The 13,649-nt window shown below is 38.1% G+C and overlaps 1 protein-coding gene across 1 annotated transcript in view; it reads left to right on the top strand.

Moving 5' to 3' along the window:
- plcl5 (phospholipase C like 5) overlaps positions 1-13,649 on the top strand; it is a 103,956-nt gene that overhangs the window by 69,200 nt on the left and 21,107 nt on the right. The window contains exons 3-4 of the mRNA XM_037689272.1: positions 2,521-2,724; positions 9,864-9,939. Coding sequence (XP_037545200.1) covers positions 2,521-2,724; positions 9,864-9,939 — 280 coding nt within the window. The remainder of the gene's footprint in view (positions 1-2,520; positions 2,725-9,863; positions 9,940-13,649) is intronic.

Below are 13,649 nucleotides of genomic sequence, written 5' to 3'. Positions count from 1 at the left end.
TATTAACTGCATATGAGGCTCTGCATACAGATGTTCTGTCCTCTGGCCAACCTCTTTGTCAGCAGGAAAATCATGCCTCACGATACAGGAGCACATCCTTAGAGGTACCAAGATTTGTCTTCAGGCCTGGAGGTCTCGCCCAAAGAGACGGCTGTTTCCACCCAGGACATTGTTGAGTGCATGAACTGATTTCCTAATACCACACTAGCCTGTCCTGTGTAAACAATTTTAATTTGTCTTCTCTTATATTATATTTTATTCACTCTTATGCCTTATTAAAAATAACTGGGTTTCCTCAGTCATCTTAGTTCATGCCTTTATCCACAGATGTACTAAATTGCCCTCAGCTTGCATGAAGTAGGGTAAAAATTAAAATATATGTTAACTAGAGAAACTGCATTTCCTGCACAAATGCAGTTTGATTGCTTATTGCAGAAGAACTTGCTGAAAAACAGCTGAAATTCGCTAAAAATAAACATGCTGAAATGTAGCTGAAATGAACAAGTTTAAATTAGCAGAAGAATGCAAAAAGAATACAAATTTGCTGAATTAGGTTTAAATAAGCAGAAATGAGCACAAAAATTAAGAAATTAGCAAAAAAAAAAAAGGCAGAAATTAGCAAAAATAGCTGAAAAGTAGCTGAAAAGGCCAAATGAAACTTAAACTACCAGAAGTAGAAAGAGCTGAAAAGAGCTAAAAAAAAAGCAGAATTAGCATAAAAAAGCTAATATTAGCATGAAAACAGCTGAATAGTAGCTGAAATACCAGGAAAAGCTGAAACTAGCTGAAATATGCGGACAGGAACATAACAAGCTAAAATTAGCAGAAAGAAGTTGATTAGGCTGAACGTAGCAGAAATTACCTTGAAAAACATGAATTATTTGAAAATGTCTGAAATTAGCTAAAAATGCTAAAAACTTTTCTGAAAAGGTAGTACAAGCTTAAAGTAGCAAAAGAAAGCAGAAAGAGCATGTTTGCCCTATTAGGCTGAAAGAAGCAGAAATGAGCACAAAAATGAGAAATAATCTGAAAAAAGCTGAAATTAGTAAAAACAAATAAACAAAAAAACAACCAGCTGAAAAGTAGCCAAAATAAAAAATAAAAAAAAAGCAGAAAGAAGCCTAAATTATCAGAAGGAAATAGAGAGAGCACATTTTTTCTGAATTCGGTAGAAAAAAGTTGAAACGAGTGCAAAAATTGTGGTTAGCTGAAAAAGCAAAACATTATTATAATAACAGCTAAATAGTAGCTGAAATAGCAGAAAAAGTTGAAACTTGCAGAAATAAGTTGAAAGGAGCATAACAAGGTGAAATTAGCAGAAGAAGTTAGAAGAAGCACAAAAATGTTGTAGTTAGAAATAATCTGAAAGGAGCACAAAACAGCTGAGATTAGCTGAAAGTAGCTGGAAAAAAAAAAGTTAAACTTGCACAAGGAAGATGAAAGAAGCTGAACCAGAACAAAATGTGAAAGGAGCATTAAAAGGTTGTAAACAGATCTAAAGATCTGAAGGATGTAAAATGAGCTCAAGTCATTTTCTATGAGAAAAAAGTGGTAGAAAAGGCTAAATGTTTCAAAAAGGTCCTGAAAAAACTGAATGTTTTCATATGATTTGTTGAAATAGCACAAAAATTGTGGAATGAGAACGATGCCAAAAAACATACAGAAGAAGACAGAAGTCGAAATAAATATAAACAGGATCACAACAGTGTGAATGCTTAATAAACATTCACACAATAATAAATAAATATCACAATATCTGAATGAGCTTATAGAACTGTTACTGTTTTATTGACTTCAGCAAATGCTTGTAAATGCTGTAAAAATGTAAGGTTCAGGGTGTAGCTCAAGGACACTCGTGCACGTGGAGAGGAGGTGCACAATGTGCAAATGTTAGCAGACCTGAGCGACTAGCTGAGCCATACCTGCTCCTAATCCAAAATTAGATTCATTCTACCACCGAGATCTGACAACATTCTGAGGCAGAGATTTATTTATGTAGAAACATAAAATAACTAATTTTAGTTATTTTTTATTTGGCTTATAATCTACATCCAGTACAGTGAAAAGATAAATTAGGAAAGAGATGAATAAACACTTCCTTGACTCAGTGATATCTGATGAATGATCAGATGGATAATATTAATAATGCATCATTTTACCATCACCTAGGACACATCTCATTTTGTGACTGTTCAGACAGACATCGTATTTTCCTTAAGTCTTTTCTCTCAAGGTTATCTTCAGAACGTGACTGCAGAGTTTTCCATTCCATTAGATCACAGTTTACAAACCTCTGCAGGCAGGAAGATGTCTTCTGGGTGCACAAGAAGTTACTGTAGTGGAGTTCAATGTGACACTAATACACTGCAGTAACAGTCCAGAGCCCAAAGCTGTGGGAGGACCAGCATCACTCAGGATATATTCAGGAGAAGCATAGGCTACTTTAAAATGGATTTATTTGACCAGAATATCTTATTGACTTGTTAATATCTCAATTGTGAATGTGTGCTTTCCTCCCAGAATGCCTTGGTGTCCTTTAAGGAGCTGTGCGGCCTGACTCCTGCAGCCAACATGAAGCAGTGTATCCTGACGGTTTCCACCTGGCTGATGAACAGTGAACGCACTCTGAGGGTAACGGTGGACCTGAGCGAGACCTATCCCACCATGGAAGCTCAGAGTCCGGTGCCGGAGCTCCTGCGAAAAGTCCTGAACGCCTACGACATGGTAAACAGTCAGCACACGCAGGAACGAGTGCACTGAAAAGAGATTTTTCATTAGCTCTGTTCACACTTGTAATTTCATTTAGGATGATTTGACTGCAGGTGGTCAGTTGTGATGACCCTGGTGGTAGATTGTAATAAACCTCTTAAGAACCATTTCTACAGACAAGTCCGAACTTCCTGTAAAGACCATTCATACGTTTGTGCTCATTAATGTTAGAAATAAATATGATAATTGGAGATAAATAAAACTCAAAGATAAGAGAAATTGCATTTCCTGTGAAAATGCAATGGGAATGCTTATTGATGAAGAAATGGCTGAAAAACAGCTGAAATTAGCTAAAAAAAAACATGCTGAAATGAAAGAACAAGCCTAAATTAGGAGAAGAAAGCAGAAAGAACACATTTACTGAATTAGGTTTAAATACTGGTAAGCAAAAATGAGCACAAAGATAAGGAAATTAGCTAAAAAAAAAAGCTAAAATTTGCACAAAAAAAAGTCCAAAAAGAGCCAAAAAGGTAGAAAAAAACTTAACCTATGAGAAGGAGGTGGAAAGAGCTGAAATGAGCTAAAAAATGTGGAATTGGCTGAAAAACAAAAATTAGCATAAAACAGCTAAATAGTAGCTGAAATAGCAGAAAAAGCTGAAGCTGAAAAAAGCTGAAAGGAGCATAACAAGATGAAATTAGCAGAAAGACATTAATTTGGCTGAAAGTAGCTGAAATTACCATAAAAATCTTGAATTTATCTGAAAACAGCTGTATATGTATATACTGTATATATGTACTTTTTAAAATCTTGTCTCTTGTGGATAAACTAAAACTTACAGGGTTTTATTTAAAAACGTTTGACAACGTGAGGTTTAGATCCCTTGCTTTGGGTATTTTCATATAAAAGAAGACATGGTGACAACTTTCACTAAAATATTAAAGAGCCTCAGTTACACAATCTGTCAAAGTTACGGCTGATTTGTGCAAGCTGTGAAGTGGCCGACCGTACAACAGGAAGTGCAGCAGGAAAGTGCGAGCAAGTTTCTACAAGTATAACGGAACAAGACTCGAGGAGGTTCAGGTGTTGCAAATGTTATATAAACTTCAACAAAAAGATAAAATGAAATTATGTGGTTAGGTTTGCATAAACATCCTACACAACAAATTCTTGTGCCAATTTTGCTGCGTTTTCTCAGGTGCAATGACTATACAATTATGAGTTAGACTCATAAATCCCTAATCAGGATTATCACTGTGAGAAAAATATACTGTAATGCAACTTTGATTGTGCTGCTGATTATTTAATGCTGCTGAGCCCATGCTGCTGATTATTTCATGCTGCTGATTATTTAATGCTGCTGTGTTCATTCGTTCGTACTCGTACACCCACAAAGACTCATGTTCGTACTGCTGTTGTTTGGTGTATTGTTTTCCACTATTAGTGACTAGTGTATATGTTAGAATTTGTAGCGTACAGTTTGGCGTTCGTTTAGTGTATATCTTAGTTTATATCTTAGATCCTTATTTACTAGTTTTTTTACACTTTATATTTTTGCTATTGTTGGATGCCACTGGGGCCCTGTGTACACACTTTTGTTCCATCTCATTACCATTGCATGTGATGCGAATGACAATAAAGAACCTTGACCTTAAATGGAAACACAGGACAAACACTCAAGTATACTCTGTTCATGACTGTTGTTTTCACGCCACAGTAAAGGATCCCACATACTCAGGCGTACTGTGTGTACTCCGTGAGCCGTGCGGCCACTGCGCACACTGTCCGCACTGTCTGCAGACGGTTGAGACTTCATCCTCGAGAGTACACCCTGACTGACTGCAGCCCAGCTCCGCAGGCAAGGGGCGTTTACCTTCAGGACAAATTGAGATCACTGATTGGCCATTTGCTGACACGCCTACTGGATTGATTGACAGGTCACAAAAAAAAAGAAAGCGAGAGCTGCCTGGCGGCCCTGGTAGAGACAGCTGGCAACCCAGGAGCAGCTGTGTTTATATTGAGCATGCATTAGGATGTGTTTATATTGTTAATAAAAAGTTCTAAAAAAAAAAAGAGGGAGCACTGGCCCTGCAGCCCACACATCAGGCCAGCCCACCAGGAAATCTCCAGACTGTCCTGCAGCCACGCCGGGCCTGATTTTAATTGTCTCGTGACAAATTCCTTCATTTCTCACAATTTCAGTCATGGCATCAACAGACGAGGAGAAAGAGATCGCTTGCCTCTTGCCTCATTTTAAGAACCGAAGAGAGACAGCCCATGTCACATCAAGGGGGCTCCCTCCCATTTTTCTTAGAGACACACTGCTCACTCCCTCACTATCCATCCTTTGGTTCAAATAGTCTTATATTTCCATCCAGTGGTCAAAAAAGGTACTACACACAAAACAAATTTACCAACATTTCTTCATAAATTTGACAATAATTACTAATTATTGTCAAATTTTAAACAATATTATCGTTTATTGCAATAATTTCTGAGACAATTAATTGCACAGAAAAAAATGTTATTGTGACAGACATACTACGTTCGTGGTCGTGAACATTGATCTTTGCGCAGACATGGCTTGAGAGCGTCCGCTTTGAGTCCGCGTTTAGTCTAATCCGGTACTCGCAGACGTCTGCGGAGTGAAGTACGCTCGAGTACGTGGGAGCCTTGAGATGTTCTACAAACTGCATCTGAATCACGTCTTTATTTCACTCCTGCGTTGCACGCCCATACGTCTGATATGTGTGCATATTTCAGACTGCTACACAGCCCTGACAGATTCGCTTCAGCTTGTATTTGAATGTAAACACACCCCAGTGTGTGCTCCACGCTGCGTGGTGTGCCATATGTCCACGCTGCTTCGTGTTGTAAATGACTGATGTGCGCGCTGCCGTGCATGATTTGTTAAGCTCCAAAAAGCCCTGCCTACGTGCTTTTTTTATGCTTACTTCAGCTTGTCCTAACTGCATTCCTTGATTATTTAGAAAAGTAAAAATAACTTCTCCGTGACAGTCATGCTGATTTATCCCAAAATATAAGATTGGCAACACTCTCATGGGAGATTTTCCTGAGGCACAAAGCTAAAAAAAAAAAAAAACATCAAAATGTTCATTTTTTATGTTTTTACTCTAAAACATGATGAAATAAATACAAACCAAATCAACTTAAACATGTTAATACAACTCGCACCACATTGATCTGAGACATCCTTATTACAGTTTGTGACATAGAACTAAATATGTTTTTAAACAGATAAATAACTTTCTCATTAAGTAAATGCCAAATTGAAACACATTTGATTCCAACATCCATTCAGCCGGATAGAGCTGCTAGCAGTAATTGACCTGTCAGACTGTCAAGATGCAGCTACTTGGTGCCTAAATGCACATGTTCGTCCTCATCTTGCCTCCTCTACAAGAAAACTGCTATATTTTTCACAGTTTGACACTGGAACAGTCCAGAAGGGGCTTGGAAGACTGAAAGTCATCATTTGCAGTTTTTACTCCCATGTTCTTTATTTTTTAGGGCGTGATGGAAGCTGGTGGAGTGAGTCATTTTGGTCAGTTGCAGCGTTCATGCTGCTCACGTCAGCTTTACGCACATTTGCACATACAATATTCTGCTGGCTTTTATTATTTTATGGGGTTCAGGGAGTTTTTGCACACAGCCACACAGGTTATGCTGTTCAACTTTTCTTATGTTGGTAACAAAAATAACTGAGAAATTGTTTTTCCTGCAAAAATGCAACGTGAATGCCTGCTGCAGAAGAACTTACTGAAAAACAGCTGAAATTAGCTAAAGAAGGTATGCTGGAATGTAGCTGAAATGAAAGAACAAGCCTAAATTAGCAGAAGAAAGCAGAAAGAACACATATATTTTTAATTAGGTTTTATATACTGCTACACACAAAAATGAGAATCAGCTAAAAAAAAAAAAAAGAAGCAAAAATTAACAACAAAAAAAATTGTCTAAAAAGTAGCAGTAAATGCAGAAAGAAGCTTAACCTACGAGAAGGAGCTGGAAAGAGCAGAATTCGGCTAATAAAATGTGTAATTAGTTGAAAAAGCTAAAATTTGCATAAAACAGATAAATAGTAGCTGAAATGGCAGAAAAAGCTGAAACTAGCTGAAAATGCTGAAAGGAGCATAACAAGCTGAAATTAGCAGAAATAAGTTAATTAGGTTGAAACTAGCAAAAATTACCACAAAAATCTTGAATTTATCTGAAAACAGCTGAAATGAGCAAAACAAAATATCTAAAATGTCAGAAAATGCTTAAATTAACAGATGAAAGCAGCAAAAACACATATGGCAATTAGGCTGAAATAAGCAGAAAGAAGCAGGAATGAACACAAAAAGAAGAAATTATTTGAAAAAAGCTGTAATTGGCAAAAAAAAAACAGCTGAAAGTACAAAGTAGCTAAAAAGGCAGAAAGAAGCTGAAATTACAAGAAGGCAGTGGCGAGAGCACATTTTTGCTGAATTAGACTGAAAATAGTTGAAATAAGTGCAAATAAAAAGAGGAATTAGCTGAAATTGCCTTAAATTAGTATAAAACAGCTAAATAGTAGCTGAAATAGTTGAAAAAGCTGAAAATTGCATAAATAAATTGAAAGAAGCATAACAAGCTGAAATTAGCAGAAAGAAGATAGAAGAAGCACAACAATGTTGTTGTTAGCAGAAAGGACCTGAAAGGGTCACAAAACAGCTAAAAAAAAAAAAAAAAGCTGAAATTTGCAGAAAATAGCTGAAACATTGTTAAATTTGCACAAAGAAATTGAAGCAGAACAAAATGTGAAAGGAGCAGTAAAAGGTTGTGAACAGATCTGAAGATTTAAAGGATGTTAAATGAGCTCAATTCATTTTCTTTGAGAAGGAAATGGCATAAAAGGCTAAATATTTCAAAAAGCTAAAGTTGCATCAATACCAAAATTCACTGCAGGATTGTCCTGAAAGAGCCGAACGTTCTGATTTTATGATTTGATGAAATAACTTGAAAACTGCGGGATTATAATCGTGTCAAAATGTGCAGAAGAAAAATGGCTCACAACAGTGTGAACGTCCTGATGCATGCTCAATAGTGTGAACGCTTCATAAATGTTCACACAGTTAGTTTTTAATGGCAGGGGATGAAGCAAAAACAAGAAAACAAATGTAATCTGTATTTTATTTCATCCTGCAACAACCTATGACTTGTTTTCTCATTTTCTTTCTCAGCACTTAATAGTTTTATATATTGTATGAGAATCTACAGAGATGTGTGTTTTTTAAGCTGAAACATAGAGATTAAATAAATCAGAAGTTGTTTGTATTGTGGTAGCATATGGTATTTTCTCGATGCTTCATGTTGATGCTGGGGTCATGGCAGCTGACTGTTTGTCCTGCTGTCTGCCTAAAAACAGAGGGCCGGGGTGGGGTGGGTGGGGGGGTGGGTGTAGCTTATTACGTTAAGCTGACTTCATGGCTGCCAACACCAGGCTATTTACTGCAGAATATCAGAGCAAAGTCTGCGTTCTCAGTAGCACACATGCGAGCAGTTGCCAGCAAATGTGCTGACCATTTGCTGAACAAGACATCAACGCATTCTTTTTGATATGGACCAGATAATCCAGGCGTGTTGTTGTGTGCATGTACACAGAAGCTGATTGATCCCCTTACATTTTGTCGACATAATTTAGGATTTTTATTGTTTATTAAATGCTAAACTATATGAAGACAGAAAAACAATTGTTTTGCTGCTTCTAGTTTTTTCTATTGTGTTAAGTTTAGATTTTAGCTACTGTTTTGTTCATTTTAGCTTGTAGCTACAGTTTTGCTAAATTTGTTTTTTAATATGATTTCATTGCTTTTAACTTTTAGCTAGAGTTTGGCTACTTTTTATTTTAGATATGTTGCTAATTTTAGCTTTGTGCTCTTGTTCTATTAGTGTTTACCTTTAGTTTACTTGCATTAGCTTTTAGCTACTGCTTTGCTAATTTTAACTTGTAGCTATAGTTTTGCTACATTTTAGCTACAGTTTTTCTAAATTTGGCTTTTTAATATGATTTTGCTACATTAAATTTTAGCTAGTGTTTGGAATTTTTTGTAAATTTTAGATATGTTGCTAATTTGAGCTTTTTTCTCTTGTTCAGCTAGCTTTAGCTTTTACCTATAGTTTACTTACAATAGCTCTTAGCAACTGTTTTGCTGCATGTTAATCTGTTTTGCAAATCTTTGCTTTTAGCTATTTTGCAAATTTTAGCATTTTGTTATGGTTTTGCTTATTTTAGCTTTTAGCTAGGGCAGTATTGTAATCAGCTATGGTTTGCTACATTTAATTTTAGCTACAAGTTTGTGACATTCAACTTTTAGTTACAGTTTTGTTACATTTAGCTCCTAATTCCTGTTTTTCCAACTTTAACGTTTTGCTTCAGTTTTGCTAACTTTATCTTTTAGCTACATCGTGCTTGTTTTAGCTGTTTGTCTGCTGGTTTTAAGTTGAGCAACTCTTTTTCAAGTTCTTCAACACATTTTAGCAGCCACGCAGCATTCACACTGCTCATTCACAGAAAAAGACGTTTCTAGCTTCGGCTTCCTTTGAGACCAAAATAAAGTTCTGGTTCTGAAATCCTTTTCTTCACGGATGCAGTTTGTTTTATTTCCACTCAAAGTTTGAGGGTTGGAGATTTATAAAACTGCATTCAAACCAGTTCTCATCAGAAGAAGAGGACTGGAAGAGAGATGTTCGTGTGCACATGCTCATGCACTCGGTGACCGTCGGCGTTCTGTCTCCCACAGGAGAGTGAAACTTAATTATCCTCCTTTGTGCAGCAGCTCTTGTCCGACTGCTCCTGACCGGCTCATTGGGTGACGTGTGTGCGCCACACCAAATATTGTCTCGGTCAGATTTAAAGTGAAAAGACGTCTCTGCCACTTTCGGGCTCTTTGCTGTGTCCACATGGTTTCAGTTATAGCCTCTGATATACGTTCTTCATTCACTCCCTTCCAAATAGTTCACAAGAGATTGCTCAGTATTAAAGGTGTGAATAAAGTAGCTACAGTATAAATGATCTTAAATCTTACAAAAGGTTCTGTGTGGACGTCCACTGAAAGGTTTTAACAAAACTATGGTATGACTTTGAGTAACTTGTTTTCTTTTTTGACCTTTAGATGATCCAAACCAGCAAAACCCTGATCGAGTCAGCTGATGTTGTCCACGCCAAGCTCACTCAAGCACAACGCTCAGGTATGCATCTTCCGTGTTCGTCCCGGTGAACCGCCCTCCTCCTGGTGAGTGACTCACCTCAGCCCGCTGTCAAAAGGGGAAGTGGGTCGCCCCGGCCCTCTAGGTTTACTCCAATAAGTTGGCCCCTATTAGGCTGGGTACGAGGGAGACAACAGTCTAGACAACTAACGGCCCACATGCACAGGTCACACCCTCATCTCACCCGATGGCTCGTCAGATCAAGTAGCCGTGATCCGCTCGTTGACCATAACGACCGCTCCCCCTCTTACTTGACATATTGCTATTGGTATCCGTTCTGGTGAACTTTGGTGTTCAGGTACAAAACACCTGGATGTTGTTGTAAGTGCTACAGCTAAGAAACCCTTAAAAACCTCCTACGGTAACTTTAGAACCAAGCACTTCTGTGTTTTTGTTCTTATGATGATTTAAAAGAATCGGCTGATGGGAAATGATAAATAAATAAAAATCCAACCCTTCAGTTATTTCTCATGCATTTGCTTCTTTAATCATTAATTTTTGCTTCAGGGTTCAGCTTAGAGCATCAACAATTCAGCAGCATGTTGTAGTTAATCTAATTATTTGTCATCCTGAAATATAATTTTTTTACATCATGATTTTAAAAATTTTATTCTGAAGCCTCTCCGTTTATTTGCAGACGAAACGTGGCTACGTCTCTGACTCACAATTTACGGACAGGATTTATCAGATATGAATCCAATTTCTAGACTGTTCTGGTATATTTGTTACAGTTTTAACATCCAGAGTGAGTCACGTGCGCAAATGCAATTCTGCTGCCTTTGAAAGATTACTCGTGCTTCTGCCTGAAAGAGACGGCATGATGCACCTACTCCCACAACATCTCCATCAACAGCGGCGGCCGCTGTCGATGGAACAGGCCATCAGCAGCGAGTCAGTGCCGAACAGTTGTGAGCAGGTGAAAACAATCAGCCGTCCTCGCAGACAAAGGGCTGCGAGGGAAAGAGGACAGGGAGCGTAAACATGCTTTGAGGGGAAGGGAGGAATGAAAAGGTTTGTCAGAGCAGTGAGGGGGAAGGTATTATAAAAGAGAGAGAAAAGATTGGGATTAAAAGAACATTATATCACAATAGTGTTTATTGTTGTTGTTTAATATGTAGGTGCTAAGATGTCCAGAGTTTTAATAACGGGGATAAAATTGGCCAAAGTAAGATCAGTATGCTCGTTCTTTCCAACCTCGTGCACATTCAGCACTAATCTTTTTTCTGGGCTTCTCTGCTGTGGAGCGGTGCCTCTGCTCTCAAACGGGAGAACAGTCTGAATACTGACGTCTTCATTTTGTCTCTCCCTCACATTCCAGCGCCGCAGACAACCAAAGCATTAGGTCAAATTAAAGGCTAAGCATTCCTTCAAGAAATGGATATCTCTCTTCCTTGTTGCAGTTTTAGTCTAAGATTACCATTTAATGTTGGCAAATGACAAAAATTTTAAAGATAACGTTTGTCGGAATGGCATGCATTTTTTTAAAAACTGGCTACAAAGGTTAAATTATTATTACCGTATTTTCTGCCGTACATGTCGCACTGTTGTATAATTCGCATCAGTCCAAATATGTCTAATAAAGTGGGGAAAAACATAAATAAATGGCTTCGCCGTATAGGTTTCATCTATTACGCATCACCGCTGACAACCCGGAAATGTGGGCCGGTGTGCCAAAAATCGATTGGCTGCCAAATGGTGGACGCAGGAGCATGCACGGGAGAGGACTTTGACAAGAATTTAACAAGATAAGCACCTTTAAACAATTATTTGTTTGCTCAAAATTATAGCAAAGGTGTGTCTCAGTCTAATTTTTCCTTCGTAAATGCACTTTAATGGTAAAATCAGCTGCAGTTCAAAATAATTTGTTGCCTCGGTGCTCCGGGAGCGTGCAAAGGGAGGAAACGCTGCGCATTTCTTGAAAATTTAACAAGATAAGGACCTAAAACAATTATTTGTTTGCTCGACTTTATAGCAAAGGTGTGTCTCAGTTGAACTTTTACTTAATAAATGCACTTCAATGGTCAAATTAGTTGCATTTTGCCGGGGCGGTGCAGAGAAATGAAGCTGATTTGACGGTTGCTCCAGGCGAGCTGGACGAAGGTGTCAATCTATGGCAAGCCGATTGTGTCATTAATAGCCACTTTTACCTATTCCATGACACAACGGCATGCCATACTACTCGAGTGCCATCTAGTGGCTGAAAATGTTATTGTTCGATATTTTCAGTCAAAATGAATGAAAACGGTCACATCTCAGCCAAACATTGGTTTATGAATATGGGAAACAAAAACATAAATAAGTTGCTTCAGTGTATAAGTTGCAGGGCATGCAAATTATGCAAAAAACTGTGACTTATAGGCCAAAAATATGGTAAATTATTGGTTGTAGATGTCCATCCAGTGATTACTTTCTGCAAGTTTCATTAGATTTGTCCAGTGTTTCATGAAGTATTTTTGTAACAGAACACTCGGACACAGGCAAAAACATTATCCACTACTTTTTGTTAGGAGATGACATAATTTAAACCTGCAGGTTGTTTAATGATCTCATATAGGTGAGAAGATGTATTTTTAGCTTTGCCGCTGCTGTTTCGTGTGTGGTAACTGGGGCTCAGCCACTCACCGGCTCATTCTGACCTAATATTCTGGAGAAAATGAACCATTTTAAACCTCCTATGCTCAGCGACACCCTGGTGTCTCTCACTGGAGGAAGCACATGCTTTGCCCTCTCCAACAGAAAAAGCTAGCCTGATGGTCGTGCTGTGTAATTACCCATGGATGGAGGTTGGGTGCTTTGGGCTTCAGCCACAGAGCCGTCTCTGCTGGCTCCAAGGTTCCCAGCCCAGAGCTGGAAGCATGTTCAAAGGTGCTGACTGCAGAGTTAAGCAGATTTTAAACCTCTCACAGCCACAGCAGTTTCTGCGCCTCTGCACATACTGCTGGCGTCAGGTGACAGACCTGTAAGAGCTACAACAAGATAATACTGACTCAGCAGTCATACTATTGTTTTTCTGTTATTTGGGGGGTTCTGTGTGCTATTTAGCATATTCATACATCAAAACATTCAGCTCATTCAGGTAATGGGAGCTGGTATTTATAACTTTTATATTTTTCCCAGTATTTTATTTTATTTCCAAATGTTTACATAAAACCTTTAACCTCCTAAGTTCTGGCATCCACATAAGCAAGAGTTCAGGTCGTAGGAGGTTAAACGTCTTAAGTTCCTCCAGTTTTTCAGTTGCATCAAAACATTGCTTTTTTAAAATACAGTAGTCCCTCGCCACTTCGCAGTTCGACTTTCGCGGACTCGCTCTTTTGCGGTTTTTCAAAGTAAGATTGGACATGACACACAGTTGGCTGATTGATTTGATTGAAGAGCCACACGATAGGCATGGATTTTTTATTTAAAATAAATCATTTTAAATTATTTAACACCTGCTGCACCTATGTGTAGCCCATGTGGAGGGAGAAGCTCCCTCCTGCAGCATGTCATGATCTCCGCTCTGCAGTGGAGAAGTGGGCGTGGCCAAGAGCGCTGGCAGGTGGCAGAGAGCGGCGATCATGACATGCTGTGCTCTAGAGAACTTTAGAGTTTAGAAACAGTGTTTAGAATATTGCAAGAGTGTGGTGAGGGTTTAAAACACAGACATTATATATATATATATATATATATATATATATATATATATATAT

The sequence above is a fragment of the Nematolebias whitei genome, chromosome 15 (assembly GCF_014905685.2).
Source record: "Nematolebias whitei isolate Nwh7 chromosome 15, NemWhi1, whole genome shotgun sequence".
Taxonomy (NCBI): Eukaryota; Metazoa; Chordata; class Actinopteri; order Cyprinodontiformes; family Rivulidae; genus Nematolebias; species Nematolebias whitei.
This window is presented reverse-complemented; position numbering and strand designations above follow the sequence as displayed.